A 13,758-nucleotide genomic window follows, 5' to 3' on the forward strand; every position below is an offset into this window, starting at 1 on the left:
TACAAACTTATTTTTTTCACATATAGCAAAAGAGTTGTGTCATTTTGGCAGATAAATTTTTCATTCTTTTTGCTATTCTGAAAAGCTGTGTCATTTTTTATGTTGATGAGATTTAGAAAAAGAACGGGGGCCAAGGAAAAGAGGTAGCCTAAAGTTGTGTCAAATATAATGCATGACATAAAGTTTCCAAAGTGGGAATTGGACTCAAGTGCATTTTATAAGTGAGAACATGTAAGGTTGGCAGAAGATTTGAGTGGATGGAGAAGTTGAGTCATGAACAAGTGTTTTCCCACAGTTATTGCTGGGCAGAAAGGAGAACCCTTAATATTCTTTATACACATTTGACGACATGACTTAAGAGGAAGCAATTTTAAGTGTATATATCCATCTCTTAGTCAACTATATACATCTTTTCTTCTTTTTTTCTTTTTTTTTAAACTTCAGGATATATAGTTCGAATTCGCACTGGCTACAATTTCTGTCACAACATCTACACCTTTGGGTGAGCACTTTGTCGGGACTGGATAAACCCCTCATTATATAATTGTCACGACTCAAACCGCCGTGATTGGCACCCACACTAACCCTCCGGTGGAGAACCATTACTACTAACCAACTAACCCCAAAGCTAGATATTTAAAGATACGGAAGCAGGCTTAAATGCATAAATAAACTGGAGTTCCCATAATGTCACGACCCGAGCCTACACCCTGGACGTGGTCGGCACTCGAGAACCATTGTTGGTCCCCAAGCGAACCCTCATCCTGACTGACTACAAGCGGAAGACTAACTCAAGCATACAAAAGCTTAAAAACTGAATAAAAATTCATGAAACTGAAATACAAAACTTTAACTCAAATGAAAAACTGTGAATATAAAAATAATATTCAACTCGCCATAAAATAGGCAACTTAAGTCTTTAAACATTTAACAAAATAAATGATACAGACTTCTCAACTATACCGACTATCTATGAAGCCTCTAACTGTTAAAGATGGAAGTTGGGACAAGACCCACGACATCCTGACTAAACTGAAAAGTAAATGAAATTCTCCAGAAACAAGGAGGCTCACCATAGCTAACTCGTACTTTTGGATGTATCAACGAAGCTCCTGTTGATGACCCTGAATACATGTGTCTGCATCATGAGAAGATGTAGGCCAAATGGCTCAGTATGTGGAATGTACGAGCATGTAAGAGGAATTCTAAAGCATAAACATAAGTTTGAACTTTGATAAAAAGGAAACATGCTTACCTCTTCTCAACTCACTCAATTCAAAGAAACATAGCTCAACTGAATGATAAGATATTCAACTTAGAGGTATACTCAAGGATACTCAAAGCTACTCAAACTTACTCAACTCAGAAGTACTTAAGTATAAGATACTTAACTCGAAATACTCAAGGATAATGCAACAGTAAAAGATGCAATATATATGAAAAGCTGTAAAAATGTAGATAACAACTCAATGTATTGAAAAATACAATAATACTCAGTATGTATATAAAAATATAATATAACTCTGTGGGAGATTCTCTAACTGACAACCACTACTATGAGCCTAAGTGGTTATACAACGTTTTACCAAACGCTGCCAAGAACTGTCCTATACCTTGCTGGGGGTATAGAACCTAACTCACTATGTGGATCCATTAGTCTAACCTAAAAGCATCTTAAGGAGTCATCTAAAAAGTATGATCCTTTACTACCCATGATGGCTACATGGTTTATGGAGACTTGAGTTATCTGAACTCGCATCCCCATATCGGTGCTCAATACTACTCCCAAAATATACTTAGCTCATATGTTTGTAAAAACAAAACTCTTTCTTTTGGTTTGAGATAATTACTCAAAACTTAGATTAAAAACCCTCTTGGAAATCATAGTTTCCTCTTTACTGAAAACTAGCTCAACTTAAAAACCCTCTTGGAAATCATAGTTTCCTATTTACTGAAAACTAGCTCAAATGCTCTTTTGAAATCTCAGTTTCCTTTCTTGTTTAAATGTGAAAACATTTACTCTTTGGGAATACATAGTCTCGATATACTCTTTTGAAGAAATGAACTCAACTCTTTACTCTGTACTCTTTACTCTTTGCTTAACTCAAAACTTAAGTCTTAAAACAAAGTTAAAACATTTGTAAAAGACTTCTTAAAATATGGTTCATGCCGAATTATAGTCGTGAACGACTCAATGTAAGGTTTTCAATAACTGTAGATAGAACTCAATACTTGGAACTCAAGAACTTCCATAATACTACTCATTTCAAGAATGCTCAACTCAGAGGGTTCATGCGAAATTTATGAGCATGAACTACTCAACTCAAGGAACCAAATATACTTCTCGTCTCAAGGCTGCTCGAATTATAGGGTTCATGTAGGATTATGGACATGAATAACCCAACTCAAGGACTTCATGGGTAACATGTAATAGTCCCATGATTAGGAATGTAATCTTAAATGGGTTAGAAACTCAATACTTAAGAATTAGGACATGAAGATATTACGCATCTCATAGATACTCAACTTCTGGAGTTCATGCGGAATTTATGGGCATGAACGCCTTGACTCGTAGGTCTACATAACATTATGGAACTCATGTACATTCTCATACTTACTTTCTCAAAATTTAACTCAAATCGATTATGGATCTCCAAGGATTCACAATTGAACTCAAAACTTTCTTGAATTTTACTCGTAACTCTCTCTTGAATGTGAATTATGAATTCAAGAGTTATGGTTCATGCTATGAAAGATCTGATGATGATAAAATAGACTTATGAATACATTCTGCTCACTCTCATGCTCACTTACTCGAGCCTTGAAACAAATTACTAGAAGTTGTAGAAGACTTCACAAAATGACTCAAAAGGACTATCTTAGAATGCTCGAAAGAATTCTCAAAACTTAACTCTTAACTCTACCTTGAATTTGAATTATGAATTCTAGGTTATGATCATGTTAGGAATGATTTTAGGTGTTTAGAAGTAGCTTAGAGTAGTTAGAATCGAAAAAGAGTAAAGGTACCCTTCGAAAGAACTCAAACAGAGCAACCGATTGCAAATTGGACGGAGCAGGCGACCCTGGGGATATGAGTGGCGCGGAGCGCCAGCCCCTAAAATTCAGAGCCTACTTTGGGTTCTCTAGCTGGCGCGACACGCTAGGCCCCAACCCAGAAAATCCGACGAATTTCTTTGCTCGTTTTCCCACCTTAACTCACCTAGAATCGAACGGTTTCTTTCCCAATCACTTAGAATTGATTATTTAACATAAGTACACTCTAATATACTCAATACATCCCTTAAAACACTCAATTTGATTTCAAGAAATCATCTAAAACCCAACACAACAAGATTTAGAATGAACTTCAAGAACACCTATCAAGAACTCATCAAGAACTCAAATCTTTCAACATCAAGAATGAAATTTGCGCTGAAAATAACATGTTTGGCATGTGGGTGAACAAACTCAACACTATGGAAGATTACATACCTCTTAGGGATCAAATCCATGGCAAAAAATCTGCTACAACACACAAGAATCTCGACGAACGTTTGATCCTCTCCTTTTTTCTCTTATTTTCTCTTCTTGAACTCTCAACTAAAACCCTAGGCATATTTTAGGATTATAAAACTGAACCTAATAGTATTAGACCCTTAAAACCTTACTAAAAATGAATTAAATCTGATTTGGTAAGGAAAAGACCAAAATACCTCTTACTATTTTCGGCTAACTTTCCTTAACTGGACAGCCTAACTTCAAAAGGTCATATCTCACTCATCCGACCTCGAAACTTATCAAACTCGGCGGCGTTGGAAAGATAATTCAAAGGTCTTTCCTACGGTATCTTGTAGCACATCTAAATCATCCTATGCTAGGAGTTATGATCATTTCAAGTTAACCCAAAACTCAAAACTTAAGCATAACTTGCAAAATTTCAGATTTTGCTATTTCCAATTTAGTACATCTAGTGAACTTAACACTTAAGAAATTTTAATTCCTCCGTAAAATCCTACTCACAACGAAGGATGGTTCAAGTCTTAGCTCAAAAAAATTCTAAGGTGTTACACATAAACTCCGAAAGTTCAACTAACATCTAACAACTAATGCGAAAATAACCCCTAGAACCTGAAAGTCATTGTAACAAAACATCTAAAGTTCAACAAGTCTAAGAAAAGGGGTACAACCCGAACAAACATAAACAACTACTAAAGCAAAATGTCTAAGTCCGAACAGAATGGACTAAACAAAAATGAAGGATCCATGACAGCCTGAAAGAACTGGTTCACCCTTGAATCCGGTCTCGATCAGATATCTCCTAGCTGAGGTCTGCCCATAGCCACTTGGAGATGCCATGTACTCAACAAAGAACGAGCAAGTGCAGTATCAGTACACAAATATAATGGACTGGTAGGATCACACGGCTATTCCAGTAAGCGAAACATATATAAGCAGTCACTACATAGTAAACATGACATATACATAATATATATACACATTGGTTATCATTTCAGGAGCAATGTACAATTCCACATTCTCAATACAAGTAAATATGGCAATTCAATGGTTCTCTCATGGAACCCATACTCAAACTGTTAGTGTTCCAGAACGTGACATCGATCACAATTAGTGTGTCGGAACGTGACACCCGATCCAATGTATGTGTCAGTACGTGACATCGGATTCCAATTAGTGTGTGGAACGTGACACCCGGTCCAATATATGTGTCGATACGTGACACCCAATCCAATCATCATACCACAATCACAATCTACATTCTTATAATCATACAATCAAGTGTTGATTCATGACATACAATCGTTCATTCATACTCATTTACATTAGGTTTGATCAATAGTGCTACATTCACATACATATATGCATTACAATGAAGCAAATACCGACATACGTCACACAAACATGAAATCAAACCATCACCTACCTCGAAACCAAGCTTGAATCCCCTAAGACACTTGAATCTTCCCTTTCTGAATTCTTTCCGCTTGTTCGTGGTCTAAAAACAACAATTTATTACAAAGATCAATAAATGAGGCCTAATTACCCGAATTACAATCAACATTATCAATCCTAGGCCAAAACCCAAGATCCTAGTACCCAATTTAGGATTTTTTCACCATTAACTTCAGGTCAAAACCTTCCCCACTAATAATTACCCAAGAATCTAAGTTCTACGGATCAAAAAAGGATTAGGGGAGTAAAAACCTTACCTTTAGCGTTAGAAGAGGTGGAAAATTGTTAAGAACTTTCCCTGGTTCGTTTCTTAGCTCTGAAGGACGAAGGTTGCAGAATAATAATGTTCTTGGGGTTTAATCCCGACTTAAGTTGTGACTAGCCCGATACAACGGACTCTATCCCGCCACTGCGGCCCTGCCCTGGCTACTTGCGCGGAGACAGAACGTCGGAATTAGAGTTTCAAACCCCCATTTCACAACACACCTTTAACCCATGACATTCAAAAACTACCCGTTCACGCTAAGATCAGTTTCGGGAGTTCTACTCACCCGAATTCGATTTCGTAAAGTCGTACGAGTTTCTTAACGTCTTAGCTATCTACTGATGTGATCAAAATCATAATTTGAGCTCTCATTCATTACCATATTTCCCTAGACCTCACATGACTCAGATTTTGTCCAAATCTGGACTAGGCTAGGAATTTCCAAGTTACTACCCAAAAGTTTTATGGCCTAAATTCTTTCCCCATTGGCTTTTCCCTAACGACAGAAATCAGGTCATTACAATAATAGCATGCAAACCACACAGGAGATGTAGACCACATTAGACAAGTCATATGCGATAGACTCAAATAGGTCCTAAGTATTTAGCTAGGATGTGATGTAGTGTATGAGGTTGCTCCTTCCTTAATCAATGATTTCGATTTCGAACTCTGGGTATGAAAAAATATTGGTAGAAAACAGTTCCCCTGATTGAGCTTTAAGCGCGCGAATTCAGATAAGTCAGGCTTCAATACGGAAATAGAATGACCGGACAAAAAACTAAAACAAAAATATTTTATTTATTTCATTTAATTTAAATTCTTAAAAGAATGATTATTTTTTGGATTCGAAAACTTCTCAACTTTAAACTTTTATTTTACAACTTAATAACATGTTCATGAGAACATACATATATTACCCCCACCCAGTTTTATTTACATCAACTCACTAAATATATATTAGTATGGATTGCCTTGCACAATATTATCTCTCAGTTAACAGAGTTAAATCAATACACTTTTTTTTTACCTCACCTTCTACATAAACATAGTAAACTAGCTAATGGTATTTATTGTAAACACCGTGTATGAAAAAGTTTTTAGCTTTTTACATCTATTGAAATATTACATATTTAAAATCATAAGTTTTCATTTTATTTTTAAAAAACACCGTAATCAAACAAATATCGTCATAAATGAAGTACTATATCTTTAAGAAGAAATTTGATTCAGAGTTTAGATTTGTACAATAATCGAGTTTAAAGATACCAAAAAGTTGTATAAATTAACTTTGCCAATTAATCAGTACATATCCTTTTACCGGCCATCATTATTGGCTTCTAAAACCTCTTTTTTTTTGGTTGCCTCTAAAAAAAATGATGAAATTAGCTACTTGTAGCTAGTAATTTTGTTTTCCAATGTTTTCTTGTTTGGCTACGTAATTTATTCGTCATTAATTTCTATTTATTTAGTGTTGGGGTCTAGCTTTTCAGGATATTAATTGAAATAAAATAAAAAAACTTTAAATTCTGACCAAATACTCTCATAACACGCAAATTCTATGTTAGATTAAGAATATTATTGTTTATATAACTCTATTTAAGTGAGTAAATTAATAATAAGAAATCTTGTAGATCTTTATTCCCCCCTAAGTAATTTAAAATTAGGAACTGGCTGAGTATGATAGCAAAAGATGAATGAAAGCAATGATTCTTCATGATGCGAACCATTGGTGACAAATGATTTAAGTCTTATGAATTATTCAATTCATCATCTTTTAACATTTATAATATGTTATTAAGGAATCGTTTGGTTGGTGAACTAGTTATAGTGAAATTATATCAGAATCAAACCTTCAATGTTGGGCTCAAAGAATATGTAGTTTGCGCTTCAATGGGATGTATGGGCATAATCTTCATCCTTTGATCTAGCTTTTAGGTTGAGTTAGACTCAAGGTCAATTCAATATGGTATAAGACGTCCAGACCAATATGAAAGAGGTCTTGTAATTGAATCTCATCAATCATCACCATCCACTATCAAAAAGGAATTTCTACATATTTGGTCCATGAAAAATATCTAGCCCGCACAAGAGGACGTGTTGAAAAATATAATTAAGCAAACAAAAGTGTATTATCTCTACTAGTTTAAACTTTTAGATCACACTCTTCAATATAGGGCTAAAAATAAGAAATACGGGATATAATATAAAATATGTTTGGTTTTATCTATAGAAAAACTTTCATACATTTTATTTCCTTTTTAATTGACCGTGGCTTTATTAATAAACTTTGGGATAAAAGCTTCGGAGAAGGGATATTTGCCATATTTTATTTCGATTCGTAATTTCAAAATTGCTATATTATTCAACATTAAGGGTGGTATAGAAATAATATTGTAATAATAATTTATTATAAAGTTCAATCAAATTAGTATTTGCTACTTACATCTTTTATAAATATATTTGTTTCGAGATAAAGAAAAGCCTTTGGATGATTGATGATCTTTAGCAGCAGTACTGCTAGATTAGATGATATTTTTTATTTCAGGCAAATCACTTGTAATTCTAAATAAATAAAAAATGAGTGCCTTTTTTTGTGGTCCATTCCTTTTCAATGGAAGAGCCTACACCTATTACTGACTTTATTCTTGAATTTCTCTTCTAATAGTATTTTTTTTTTCGTTATTTTGATTTCTCGATAATCCTCTACTCAATTTCCTCTTCCCTATGCCAAATTTTTATTTTTATTTTTAAAAAAATTTCTTATCTAGAGCAAAAACCATTGCACTTTTACTATTAGATAAAGCTCCAAACCTTTGTAAATCGATATTTCTATCGTATCGATAGGACAATTGACACAAACCTACATCATCAATATATTGTATACTGTTTCAATAAAGGATTAGAGAGCAAGTTTTAAGAATATTTTGCTATTATTTCGAGGAGGAAAAAGAAAGAGGAGACGTAAAATCAAGAATGAAGTTAGAATGAGAAGTACGAGTTTCGTAAAATTTAATAATTTGGGTCTAAATCTTGTATATTTATTGAAAATTCACTGCACCTATGTATAATTTTATCCTCAATTTTATCATACGATTATTCAGTTTATCCTAAAAGTAGTAAAGAAGTTGTTGGTGCATTGGTGAGTTCTTCTGCTCCTATCATTTGAGGTGTAGACAATTTTTAGAGTGGTGTATTGGATGAATGTTTCGAAAATGTTATCTTCTATTTATAGCATATACTCACATATATAAGCTCATTGCTATATCAGATGGATGAATCATCGATGGATCATATCAACGGAGGTTAATATAGTAGCGGATCTACTCGCAGTATACGAAAGGAAAACTAAGGATTCAAATATCTATATTGGACAATTTTATATTTTTGATGCATCTCCTTCGTTTGTAGCATCCACACTTAAAAGAGATGCTATGGGAACTAAACCGTTTAGTTCCTCTTTTCTATGAATAAACCTATTAATATCAATAAATAAAATCCTTCTATTCTCAAGGGAAAAAAAACAAAGTGAAAAAAGCAAAAAAACTATTTTCAATGAGAATTGCCAAGCAAAAAGTGGCGGCAACTACCAGAGGTCCACAAAATCTAATAAAAATTTGATGAATTTTCAAGAAATTTTGGTGAGTCTACAAGATCAATAGAAGAGGCAAAAGATTTCCAGACTTAAGAAGATGTTATAAGTTCCAAGAAGAAAGAGCCTAACTATATTTTCTTTCTTGTATTATTTTCTCATTATCTTAGTATTATTATTTGTAATATCATCACGGAGTCTATTATAGACTTTGTGATGATAGCAACTAATGGTATTAAAAATGAAACCAAATATAGGTAATCCGTTCAATGCGTTTAGAATTTTATGGGTTTGACATAAAATAATTTGAATTGAGTTCAATGTCAACTCATTCAAGCCTTAACTCGTTTTAAGAGAATCTTCAATTGAGCCCAGTTAATCTCCAATTTCAACCGATTTTAAAACTCTTTATTTGTATTGATGTAATGTGTGTTCCTATATTGAAGCCTGGAGGTATGAATTACTATCTATTTTATATCTTTTAGGATTTATCTATCGTTTTGTAACTTTTTAAAAAATAAAAAATCTTGAGTTGAAATTCAAATTGTAGTTATAAAAGTTAAATAACAATAAGTTAAAATTATTGTGATTAAGCAGGTTAAATTGACAGGTCACCCAGCCCAATTTTTAGCCCATTTGAATCCAACTCATTGGAGCCCAAAATAAATTTGGACGGTCAAGACCCAATCGAATTTTTATTTCAACCCATTTTAATATCTCTAATTTCAACATAATCTGTCCATTTAACACCCCTAGCAACATCTGAGTTTCTAATCTTGCTTTAACTGATGGGCTCTTACCATGATATTGATTCTTGACTCACATTTGACCTGTCACTTGCTCCGATCCGAGAAGAAATATTTTCTAGAAAAATAAATGAGCTTTTTTGTGTGTATGTGTTTAATATGTAAGTCAAAAAATATTATTCTAAAAGTATTTATATATAATCTACACAAATATTATGAAAGGTCAATGTAAGGTTTCAGGAGAGTGAGTAAAGATGAGGAGAGTGTAGTAGATGGTGGAAAAGGACACAATCAATATGAAAATAATCTTGATGAATGTTACGGGCAGGGGTTAGGGCTCTTGGATGAAAATGAGGTGTAGTGAAGGGTAAAGAGGCCACAATTAATGTGAAATATCACCCGTTGAATGTAGCTTGTTTTTCCTATTTTTACTAGACAGTCATTTTACTCATTTTTAAAGAACATATTTCTTATACTACAATATATTTTCTTAAGAAGACTTTGACTAGACGAACATGGATAATCAATCTTGGACAAAAAAAATCCGAACAAAGCCTTACCTTTTACTTCATTGAATTATTTTTTGTAACAAACCATCACACAACTTCAACTAAGTGTATCAAGATGGTCACTAAACTACATCTTAATAACAAAAAAAGTTGCTAGCTAAAGGTTATTTTTAGTCTTTAAAGTCATTAACAGTTAGAGGAAATCAAATACAATATATCCCGTAATTTGTTGTATTAGTTGAATAAGATTATATTCTTGAGAAGCTAGCGTTTCATTGGTATGTCTACATAAGCTTGTGATAATAATAACTCAAAAATGATGCTACATATTTCTGAAAAATTATGTTTTTAATAATTGAAGAATTGTTTTCAATGGATTTTTTTTTTATAACAAAGACTTTCAACTAACTAGCAATATTCTGGACAGGTACGCCGTTAGGCCGAAAGATAGCCAACTACGACTAGACGCCTAGTGGATGACTTCAATATTAATTTATTTTCTACTGCATGATCTTTAAATATATTTTAACTATTTAATACACAAGTGATTGGTACATGGCGCACGTTAATGACGAAAGACCAATTGGTTACCAAAGCAAAAAATAAATTAAAAAAGAGCATTCTAGCTGGAAACAGTTGATTGTAGTTTGTTAACAGTTCTAAGAGAAACAACCTATCTAAGAAAAATATTGCTCCCTTAGAATGTTTGTTTTTCTTTTGCTTCAAAGTAGATGCAGCCCAAACGTGTATGAGTTTAATAGTTAAGATATATATATATACACACACACAACGCTTGATTTATTATGTTCGAATTCAGTACACAAAAGCAGTGGATTCAACCAGTTCGCGACTCTAATGTTTGATTTTCCTAAGAAAAAAAAAAGGGAAGTCAGATTCAACTCCTGCTCTACTTGAGTACAAGAGCAGGAACAATTTGGTGGACTGCAGCTTGGTAATTGTGATTGTGCTACCCTGTTTAAAACTTTGGATACATCAAAGTTTGAAGAGAAACTCTAAAACAGACGAGACCTGACTGAAGAAAACAAACTATAACAAATATAGCACATAATGGGCTATTAGACACAGTAACACAACTCATATGCTGTTGATGTATTGGCAGGAATCAAAGATGTAAATAAGAACTCGTGAATTGTCATTAGGAAAAGCATTCATCGGGCTCTGCTCATACTCCATCACAGCATTATGGTGATTTTACCACCCCAATGGTAGTTGCCTACATAATGCTAATAGTTCCACAAATAAGTGATGCAATGGAATCCCCATGTCCATCTGGCTCTGTCCCTTTGCCATTGAGGAGGGTTATGGAACCTGCTATTGGAAGGTTTAGGTTCCTCGAGGTGCCTGGACATTCTGTCAAGCAAGCAAAGATGTCGTCTGCCCCTGCTCCCTGCTCCCTGCTCCCTCCTCCTCTTCTTCTTCTTTTGGGATTTCAAATAGTCCCTCCACAGGCTGCAGTATATTGGAAGTCAAGTGTTCAGAACTTGCTACTCAACCCCAAATAAGTTGAAATCAGTTAGATGACTTCTGTATTGTCATGTAAAAGTTAATCAAACCTACAAGCTTAACACTCGGGTGGTTTGGTTGGAAACAAGTTATCCCACGATAAGTTATCCTGGGATAAATTATTCTACCATGCAAAGGCATAATTGGTGGGATTAATCCAACCAAACACGGGATGAAATAGTCCTGCATTTATCCTGGGACTATTACACCGTACACCTCACACCAAACGCTCTTTAGTATCTTCTCTCTGTACTTAGGTCATCTAGCCAGCACAAATTCCATTCAAAAAACATCTTATCAATTGATTATCGTCATTCTCAAATGGGTCGGATATGCAAAACCTCAAATATCCATTTTCGTACTATATAATTTGCGTTTAGGGAGCAAGAGAGAAGAGAGGTTTTTGAGGTCCTACTGAAAAGAGACTTGAGCTACACCAAAAACCTTCTCAATCTGATAGTTCATTATAACATGACATTCTACAGAATATGATTAGACAGTTTCGGTAAGATTAGTCTACAATTGCAAACAAAAAGAGAGCAAGATAGCTCTCGATGGCATAATAAGAGCAACTAATCCTCAGACAAAGTTTCAGTTCAATTCTCACTGCTACAATACCTAAAACCTCACAGTTTAGATTTCGATCATGGCTTTTTTTGGCACGCAATGCCATGTCTCAACAATACTTGTACAAATAACATATTCCGGTACAAATAGCAATATAGATAGATATTTACAAATGACAAGAAAATTCTAGATGATAATCCCATTCAATTGAGATGAAGACCTTACAGATACAGTAGGAACTAGAAAGAGTTCATCTCCAGAATGTAACTTCGACTCTTCAGCAACCTCTCCACAGCTTCACAATACACTGCATCTTCCCCAAATGCTCCTAATGCTAATCCTACATCTCCATTTTGTTCTTCCACCTCACTCCTCTCACCCCCTCCATTAGTCGGTCGGACAACCACCAATGTTGCTCCGACCATTTTCATGCCACCGGAGAGTTCCATCCTCGCTTCATGCCACATCCTCATTCGAACTGCTGGCACTGTTGTACGATTGTTACGCCACCACAAACCAACTCCATTGCCACTACTGGCATTGTTTACCTCAGCTTCTTCGCCTTCACCTTGACTCTCTCTACATTCTTTCAATCCTTTCTTATCCATCACCACTTTCCCTTCATCATCTCTGTCCTTGATCACCAAATTCTCCAGCTCTTTATGCTCGTTTACAACCTCCACCATCATGTAATGCCTCGCTGATGCCGCAATCAATGCGCTAATTGTCCAAACTACCCTCATTTTCAACCCTGCACCAGCTCCTCCTCCAAACTCCGCCTCTCCACCGCCTCCGTCCCCGCTGCGAAACCCTAAAATCACGCAACTCTTTAGGGTTTTTCCAAAGTCCGCCTTCCACCTAATCGTCGTGCCTTTCTCTAACCGAAGATCACCTGAAGGAAGCTCGATTTGGAGATTCCTGATCCTCTCGAACTCCCGTAGGATCTGTGCGGGTGAGTTCTGGGATCGGGCAGGGCTTGGGAGAGCCTTGCTTGGTGAAACGAGATGGTGAAGGGATTTGATAATGGATCTGAGGAAAGCAATGAGGAAGGAATCGTCGTCGTCATCAGAATCAGTAGCGGAAATTACCCGGTCGACTCGTAGGAGAAGCGAATCGGCTTGAGGTACCAACGAGTTGAACCGTTTGGAAACGGAGCGGCACCGGATTAGGGTTTTGATATCGGAGATTTGGTTGAACATGAGGTGAATAAGCGGGTCGGGTAACCGATCGAACCCATCGGAGTGATCCGATTCAAACTCCATCGCCGGTGAGATAATTTTTTCTGATAATAATTTATGAGAAATTAAGAGAAAAAAGAGTGTGGATATGAACGGAGAAGATTAAAAAATAAAAGGGGGCTCGGAAAATCGAGCTTATTGAGGGGAGCGGAGAGTTTGACCGTTGACCTGATATTAAGAGTGGGACCCAATAGGATTTTTCACTTTTTCTTTTGCCTAATTGCCGGCTTTCGTCAGAATTTTGATTATGGCACCGTGGTTTGTTCTTTGTGCTACCGGCCACGCTTTGCATTCACATTTTTTCTATCGAAATTAGGAAAAAAACGCATTTTCGTTGTGAATAAATTAT

The 13,758-nt window shown here is 35.3% G+C and overlaps 1 protein-coding gene across 1 annotated transcript; it reads right to left on the reverse strand.

Annotated features, from left to right (window-relative positions):
* Positions 1-12,183: 12,183 nt before the first annotated feature.
* LOC125814151 (F-box protein AUF1) lies at positions 12,184-13,483 on the reverse strand. Its single transcript, XM_049493608.1, has one exon. The coding sequence runs from the start codon at positions 13,431-13,433 to the stop codon at positions 12,411-12,413; it is 1,023 nt and encodes a 340-aa protein (XP_049349565.1). The 5' UTR covers positions 13,434-13,483; the 3' UTR covers positions 12,184-12,410.
* Between the last annotated feature and the right edge of the window lie 275 nt (positions 13,484-13,758).

This window comes from Solanum verrucosum, unplaced genomic scaffold (assembly GCF_900185275.1).
Source record: "Solanum verrucosum unplaced genomic scaffold, falcon-dt-bn FXZP01000230.1, whole genome shotgun sequence".
NCBI classification, from domain to species: Eukaryota; Viridiplantae; Streptophyta; class Magnoliopsida; order Solanales; family Solanaceae; genus Solanum; species Solanum verrucosum.